This window comes from Acanthochromis polyacanthus, chromosome 4 (assembly GCF_021347895.1).
Source record: "Acanthochromis polyacanthus isolate Apoly-LR-REF ecotype Palm Island chromosome 4, KAUST_Apoly_ChrSc, whole genome shotgun sequence".
NCBI classification, from domain to species: Eukaryota; Metazoa; Chordata; class Actinopteri; family Pomacentridae; genus Acanthochromis; species Acanthochromis polyacanthus.
This window is the reverse complement of record NC_067116.1, coordinates 8,731,067-8,739,396: the sequence shown is the minus strand read 5'-3', so window position 1 is coordinate 8,739,396 and position 8,330 is coordinate 8,731,067. Positions and strand designations below refer to the sequence as shown.

The following is an 8,330-nucleotide window of genomic DNA, read 5'->3' as shown; positions in this document are numbered from 1 at the left end:
GACATCATAACTCTGACTGTTCACTCATGTTCTGACAGAGACGAAATCCCTCCTTCTTGAATGTTTATAAAACTATTGTTGTCACACACTCAGCACCATGGTGAAAATTTAACTGATGAAATTGTTTAGAACACGATAACAACAGATTCTTTGTGCGCGTAAAAGCGCACCGTGTTCAAATGCGTAATGCCACCTGAAGCATCTCTCCTCCTCTGTGTGCAAAGTCTGAGAGCCCTTTAGTGTAGTTTTGGTTGCTCTTTTCCAGCAACGTGCTAATTGCTTATTATTTTTTAGTGAGGGGGTGGGATCGGTGGCTCTGTTTCTCTCTTGCCCTGCCAGTTGTTGGACAGGTTTGACGGGGAGGCGGGTTTTTCTCCTCCCTGCTACGGTTAAGTAGCTGCCCGCAGCGGAGCATAGAGAACATTCCACACCAGCCTTCCTCCGACTCTGTCGCCACCTCTCTGTCTCTGACTCGCAGGAAAACTCGGACTTTTATACCGGGGCTAAATTTAGGGGGCTGGTCGGTGCGCAGTGTCCCCATCCTGGACGAGCTCCCTTCCCCCTTCCTCGCATTGGTCTGATTTTTGAAGCGATATTTATAAGAAAAGTAGTTCCTTTCAGATGCACAGCTGCACATGAGTGAGGAACAGCAGCTCATCAGTCGGCAGAAGAAACGACGCGCTCTACAGGTTTTTTTTCCTGGACAGTCAGCAGACCAGAAACTTTCTTTGCACCAAAAAGAAGTGCCCTCTTCTGAGTAATTAAGGATTCTTCAGCTTCATATAATCACGTATGGAAATGGCCTTGAGTGGGACCATTTTACCCTCAATCTCTACATTTGCAAACCAAAAGGAGAAATGTTGGGAAGATGTAAGTTGCACACTTCTATATACTATACTATACTCTTGCTGTGAGCACAGATACAGATGTTTTGAGTTAATCACACAGCTCCGCGCACTTGTTTTGCTGTAGATCGAATTTGCCAGAATGATATTTAAGACTTAAGTAGTTTTTCTTACCATTATTTTGTATGCAGGAGTTTGTAGGCAGTGGTTAAATAATGTTTCAAGTTGTTTTTGGGGATTATTCACGAATATCTTGGGCACTTTTGTGTAGTTTGGGGGGCTTTTTTAAACAAATGTCTGTAGTCCTAATGAGTTATCTGGACGAGCTGTGAAAAAGTTTAGCGTTTTCCAACAAACTAACTGTTCTCTCACTCGCTCCAGAGGTGGAAAGGAGATCTGGGCAGCGCGCACGGCATGGACAGCAGCTGCCTGGGCAGAAGAGACGAAGAGGACCTGGATAAGTTCTTGGACCTTGAATTTATTCTCGCAAACACGGCTGGCTCTGACAGTCCGCCAGCCACCGGGACAGAAGCAGAGTCCTACCGACTTCAGGAGACCGGGACGTCCATGTATCACCAGCAGCAGCACACTGGGATGCCCCAGCAGCCGGCCAGTTACACCACTGTCCCAGACATGAACAGTCCTCCACCGCCCTACAACAGCCTGATGGCGGAGCTCCTCCGTTCAGACGTGGATACCGGCTTCCTCCCGGGCAGCAGCCCCACTATCCAGGGGAGATTCGTGATCGGCTCGGCGCCTTTCCAGACCACCCAGGATTTATTCCCTGAGCACCCGAACATTAAAGCTGAGCCTGTTTCAATGGACACATACGGACCTGTGATGGGTCTGGTGCCTCAGAGCTGCACTAAAGTCAAGCACGAAGGAAACGTCTCCTGCATGATGTCTTACGAACAGCAGCCGCGGCTGGCCAACTCGCCGCAGGCTGCGATGGGCAGCATGACCCCGCCGCTCAGTCCGGCCGACCTGATGAGCTCCGAGTGTCAGCAGCCCCAGATGTGCAACTCCACCTCGCTGACGTTCCCACAGAGGTTCCATCCGCACCACCACAGCGCGCCAGGGGGATTTACTCACCAGCACAACGGGATGCAGCTCCCCTTCTCCGGGGCGCACCACCATCACCAGTTCCCCGGCATCTTCGTGGAGGACACGGCCATGGGCATGCAGCAGCAGCCGGCGACCGGCCAGCGGGTGCTGCTCACCCCGCCGTCCTCCCCGCTAGAAATGATGGACACTAAGCCTAAAAGGGGCCGTCGGTCCTGGCCGAGGAAACGGACTGCGACTCACACCTGCACTTTCAGTGGCTGTGGAAAGACATACACCAAGAGCTCCCACCTGAAGGCGCATCTCAGGACGCACACAGGTAAGATCCGCATGCTGCATGTGATGGACGCTTAATTTAGCCACCTGCCATCGAACTAAGAAGTCACTCATTGTTGTTCTTTGTGTTTGCAGGAGAGAAACCGTACCACTGCAGCTGGGAGGGCTGCGGCTGGAAGTTCGCTCGTTCGGATGAGCTCACACGCCACTTCAGGAAGCACACCGGGCACCGGCCATTCCAGTGTCACCTGTGTGAACGTGCTTTCTCCCGATCCGACCATCTGGCTCTGCACATGAAAAGGCACATGTGAGGAGAGTCCCGAGGGTCATGAAAGGAACAGATAAGGACTTGTATGCCCCGCATCAACAAGGCTAAGAGAGCTCTAGTAATCCTGTGGTCAGCTATAGGCGGATGCTCTGAAGACATGCAGGCCACATACAACTTCCTATAGAAGTATTAACTGTAGTGGTACCATGGCAGGTTAAACTGCCATACAGTATGATGATGCCACTATTGACTACACTGTAATATCTATATGTATGTTATATGAATATTATAGTGATTTTTCATTGAGTGTAATGAAGCATCGAGATGAGATGTCCTCATATAAAGCTATATTTTGTAAAAAAAAAAAAAAAAAAAAAAAAAAAAAAAAGATGACAGAAAGAAAAAGAAAAAACAGAAATTAAAATTAATTTAAATGTTATTTTTTGACAAAACACAAGTAGCAAGCAAATGCAGCCAGATATGACAGAAACAGATGAATTCTGTTCAGACTTCTTTCAGAACTATGTAGCTGGTACTACGTCTTTGTATGAAATGCTGTTTCTATAGACAGCAAGTGGAAGGAACACATTCTACTCAACATGTCAGGCACATGCAACTGAAGCAACTGGACGCAGATAATCCATTGAAGAGGGATGTCTTTCTTTGTATTTTCACCATTAGTGCCTTTTATATCAAATTATTACACATTTTACAAGTGCCATATTTCTTACTGGCTAAAGGACTATAAAAGTTTTATTCTGTGTTATATTTTAAGTGTAAAAAGCACACGAAACAAGCTTTAAGACAATGTTTTGTTATAAAACTGCCTTTCATTATGTCCTCCTTGAAGGCTTGAACTGAATGTCATGTCTGTGAGTCTGTCTGTTGTCTACTAGCATTTTAAGTCAGGGTCTTCCAGTAGAAATTCTCACAGAAGTGCATGTCATCTCAGCTCCTCGTGATTGACAAAGGGCTACACAGTCTTTGGCAATAACATTTGTTAGTTTGTGTCTTGAAGAAATGTACTGCCTTGTAAATAAAATCTTTTTATATAATGTAAATAGTTTATTTTAATGTACATATTAAACTAAGTGAACAACATGATCTCTGAGTCCTGTTTGTGATTGTCACAGAGCTGGATGGAGTGTTGGCAGTTGTATAAAACTTGCTGGACTGTGTAATTAGCAGTGGATTGAGTCTGCTGTGAGCTGCAGACCCAGAGGACAGATGCATTATGCAGTTTATTTACCACATCAGACTGTCAATAACTGATCAGTTACTCCACGTTGAGAAGGTTTGCAGACTTATGTGAACACTACTCAGAGACTGCAGCCACAGACCAATGTATTGTTATTGCTGTTCAGAATAATAGCAGCCTTAAAAGTGTGAGTGTGCCTAAACCCACCAATTGCAACTGACCCAAGAGGGTGTATGCATGTAATAATACCAACAGTGCATAATACAAAGACATTTCTAGAATTTGTGAAGTAACTGAAAAAAAGTTTGTGAAAGTTTTAAACCCATTCTAATTGATTACTTTTAATAGCACACATTGAACAAGAATGCAAAGTGTTACAAGCACCTTACACACATGCATCTTCACATTTTAAAAGGTCAGAGATGGCCTGATAACATGCATTTCTGGACGCCCTAAGACAGATCTGATTAGTCACCACTGCAAGTGAAAAGGAGACATGGTGCACAGAAAAAATATTCAGTTGTTTTTAATAGGAGAGACTAATACTCTTTCACAAATAAGAACTATTAACCTGAAATAAAATGGAAAAGGAAACACACTGGTTAAACTTCTAACAGAAAACTGTGAAATGGAACTCACAATCACTTAAAAGTATAGCTTCGCTTTCAGATTGTTTGCTTTGAATAACTTACACATTGAAGGAGATACAAATATTTGAAGTTGGATTTTAGATCAGAAAGAAAAAGAAAAAGCGTGCCTTTGTCACTTTCCTAATATGGTTTGGATGTGGAGTTTTGTTCCATGTTTTATATGTACACTACCATTCAAATGTTTTGGGTCATCCAGGCAATTTCATGTTTTCCATGAAAACTCAAATTTTTCTTCATTTACTAACATAACTGCTCAAGGGTTGCCTGGAAAATCCAGACTGACTTTATTTATGTATTAATATAAATACAAATAAAGGCAGTCTGGCACTGTGATGATAGGAGACGATTTCAAAAAGGAGGGGCTAACGAATGCAGCTTGAACGAGAAAGAACCAATCAGCGTAACACGGATGTGACGCACAAACAAATCGACCTTGTAGTCCATGTCGTCCAAACAACAATGGCATGCAGCCGAGAAAGCGTCGCGGTGAATGATTACTGCCGTTTTTGTCACAAAAATCTGCGAATACATGGGGTACTCTCAAGTACAACACTTATTTTTGAAAAGGCTACGCAACAAAAGACTCCTTCCGAACGATTAGCGGTGTTAGGAATAACTTTAAATCGGAGCCAAACCAAGTCGGTGCGTATGTGTAAAAGTTGCTTAAATTTATTCACACGTTTGGAACGGGATTTTCCTCTGTACAAACAATGGCAAGATGCCGAAAGTAACGAGCCATCCACTGCCTCCTCATCGTCGGAAACGTCAAGTGAAAAGAGGCAACGTCTAACGCCATCTAAAACGCCAAGAGACCACAAAAAGATTTGCTTTGGCCCCCCTCCTCCTCCTCCAGCATCATCTTCGAGGTGCTGAAGATGACGCAGCATTAACTCCCACCTCCCGTGCTATGATTGGTCGTACCAAACTGTCCCGGGAGGGAAACGCGATTCAATTCGCCCAATGCCAAACTGACTCTCCTGTATCTCCTAACATGGAGATAGGAGATTCAGTTTGGATTTTCCAAGCTAGCTCAAGGGTTTTCTAATCATCAATGAGCCTTTCAACACCATTAGCTAACACAATGTAGCATTAGAACACAGGAGTGATGGTTGCTGGAAATGTTCCTCTGTACCTCTATGGAGATATTCCATTAAAAATCAGCCATTTCCAGCTAGAATAGTCATTTACCACATTAACAATGTCTAGACTGGATTTATCATTCACTTAATGTTATCTTCACTGAAAAAAAATTGCTTTGTGTGTGTGTGTGTGTGTGTGTGTGTGTGTGTGTGTGTGTGTGTGTGTGTGTGTGTGTGTGTGTGTGTGTGTGTGTGTGTGTGTGTGTGTGTGTGTGTGTGTTGATCCTGAAGCTAATGGATAGATATTTACTGACAGGTGACCATCCTCTGAAGCTGTCCCGATCAGGCCTTGAGCATCCTGCCGGCAGCATCAGGCTGATGTTTCCCAGCTGGGACACAGTGGCTGCCAGAGCGCTGTGGCAGCCGCCTATAAATACAAACATTACATTGACATAATTACAGAGGCCCGATATAGATGAAGGCTGCGTCGGGGCATAGGGGCAAACCACAATGAGTGGGAGGGATGGAGTGGTGAAAAGAAAGACAAACACTGTCTCAAATAAACTGAAAAAGACCCACTGGAAGAAAGGAAAGTTCAGAAGGAATGTGGAGGAAAAATCTGCTTCATGGACCAGTGTTTTCAAGGCACTGTAGAAATGGTAATAGTAGGGAAAAGACACTGATACCAAAACATTCTAGGAGGAATTTTAAACCTATTTATATTTTAGCAGACAATGACTTTGGAAAAATTTCTGTTTAGTTAAGCAATCTGTTATTTTAAATGTTATCTTTGCATTTCAAAAAAACGTAAAGTGATGGTTGATTCCTTGATGCCTGTGAGCCGGCATCCTTCACCCTCCTAGAAAGCAGGTGTTTAGATGAAAATGGTGAGATCAGTACTGTGGTTTGAATCGTTGTTTTGTTACATCAGAAGTCAGTGATAAGAGAGCCACAATATGGAATTTTCAGTATGAGAATGACTGTTGCCGGAAAGTCCACTGGAGCATGACAGAACTGGTTGAGGGGGAGTCAGTATGAGTTTGATCATCTGAGTGCTTCTGTGTCACTTCTAAGAAAAGGTCTGATGAAATTCTTTTTGTTGCCCTGCCCTAAGGAGGGACTGAAAATATAGAAAACATAGTAAGACGGACAAAAGGAAGGCCTCTACACACGTGGACAAAATTGTTGGTACCCCTCAGTTAAAGAAGGAAAAACCCACAATTCTCACTGAAATCACTTGAAACTCACAAAAGTAACAATAAATAAAAATTTATTGAAAATTAAATAATCAAAAACAGCCATTACTTTTGAATTGTTGATTAACATAATTATTTAAAAAAACAAACTAATGAAACAGGCCTGGACAAAAATGATGGTACCTCTATAAAAGATTGAAAACTATTTGACCAGAGTGACATGATTAACTCAGGTGTGTCATTTAATTGACATCACAGGTGTTTCCAAACTCATAATCAGTCAGTCTGCCTATTTAAAGGGAGACAAGTAGTCACCCTGCTGTTTGGTGAAAAGGTGTGTACCACACTGAACACGGACAACAGAAAGCGAAGGAGAGAATTGTCCCAGGACATCCGAAAAAAATTATAGACAAACATCTTAAAGGTAAAGGCTATAAGACCATCTCTAAACAGCTTGAAGTTCCTGTGACAACAGTGGCTCATATTATTCAGAAGTTCAAGACCCACGGGACAGTAGCCAACCTCCCTGGACGTGGCCGCAAGAGGAAAATTGATGACAAATTGAAGAGACGGATCGTTCGAATTGTATCCAAAGAGCCCAGAGCAACCTCCAAAGAAATTAAAGGTAAACTCCAAGGCCAAGGTACATCCGTGTCAGATCGCACCATTCGTCGTTGTTTGAGCCAAAGTGGACTTCATGGGAGACGACCAAGGAGGACACCACTGCTGAAAAAAACTCATAAAAAAGCCAGACTGGAATTTGCAAAAATGCATGTTGACAAGCCACAAAGCTTCTGGAAGAATGTCCTTTGGACAGATGAGACCAAACTGGAGCTTTTTGGTAAGGCACATCAACTCTATATTCATAGACTCAAAAACCAAGCATACGAAGAAAAGAACACTGTCCCTACGGTGAAACATGGAGGAGGCTCAGTAATGTTTTGGGGCTGCTTTGCTGCATCTGGCACAGGGTGTCTTGAAAGTGTGCAAGGTACGATGAAATCTGAAGACTATCAAGGCATTCTGGAGAGAAATGTGCTGCCTAGTGTCAGAAAGCTTGGTCTCAGTCGCAGGTCATGGGTCTTCCAACAGGACAACGATCCAAAACACACAGCCAAAAACACCCAAGAATGGCTGAGAGAAAAGTGTTGGACTATTCTAAAGTGGCCTTCTATGAGCCCAGATCTGAATCCCATTGAACATATGTGGAAGGAGCTGAAACATGCCATTTGGAGAAGACACCCATCAAACCTGAGACAACTGGAGCTGTTTGCTCATGAGGAGTGGGCCAAAATACCTGTTGACAGCTGCAGAACGCTCATTGACAAATACAGAAATCGTTTAATTGCAGTGATTGCCTCAAAAGGTTGTGCAACAAAATATTAAGTTATGGGTACCATCATTTTTGTCCAGCCCTATTTCATTAGTTTGTTTTTTTAAATAATTATGTTAATCAACAATTCAAAAGTGTTGGCTGATTTTGATTATTTAATTTTCAATAAATTTTTATTTATTGTTACTTTTGTGAGTTTCAAGTGATTTCAGTGAGAATTGTGGGTTTTTCCTTCTTTAACTGAGGGGTACCAACAATTTTGTCCACGTGTGTATATGCTTCAGATAAAATGTTGTTTAGATCCCTGTCTAAAACTCTCATTCTAAAGATGTCCAAAGGGAAAAATTTGTATCACCTCCTGAAACAAATAGTCAGCAGACAAAAATGCTCAAAAATGCCTCATTTTCACTCTTCATACAGCTT

The 8,330-nt window shown here is 42.9% G+C and overlaps 1 protein-coding gene across 1 annotated transcript; it reads left to right on the top strand.

The window, feature by feature from the left end:
* Positions 1 to 385: 385 nt before the first annotated feature.
* Positions 386 to 3,555, top strand: LOC110965387 (Krueppel-like factor 2). Its single transcript, XM_022214411.2, has 3 exons — positions 386 to 870; positions 1,227 to 2,226; positions 2,319 to 3,555. The coding sequence occupies exons 1-3, from the start codon at positions 793 to 795 to the stop codon at positions 2,492 to 2,494; spliced, it is 1,254 nt and encodes a 417-aa protein (XP_022070103.1). The 5' UTR covers positions 386 to 792; the 3' UTR covers positions 2,495 to 3,555.
* The last annotated feature ends 4,775 nt before the right edge of the window (positions 3,556 to 8,330 follow it).

Bases quoted from the DNA above. Each gene is read 5' to 3' on its own strand.
- LOC110965387 (XM_022214411.2), top strand. From the start codon at position 793: ATGGAAATGGCCTTGAGTGGGACCATTTTACCCTCAATCTCTACATTT. The intron at 871-1,226 runs GTAAGTTGCACA...CACTCGCTCCAG, and splicing joins AGGAGAAATGTTGGGAAGAT to AGGTGGAAAGGAGATCTGGG. The intron at 2,227-2,318 runs GTAAGATCCGCA...TTGTGTTTGCAG, and splicing joins GCATCTCAGGACGCACACAG to GAGAGAAACCGTACCACTGC.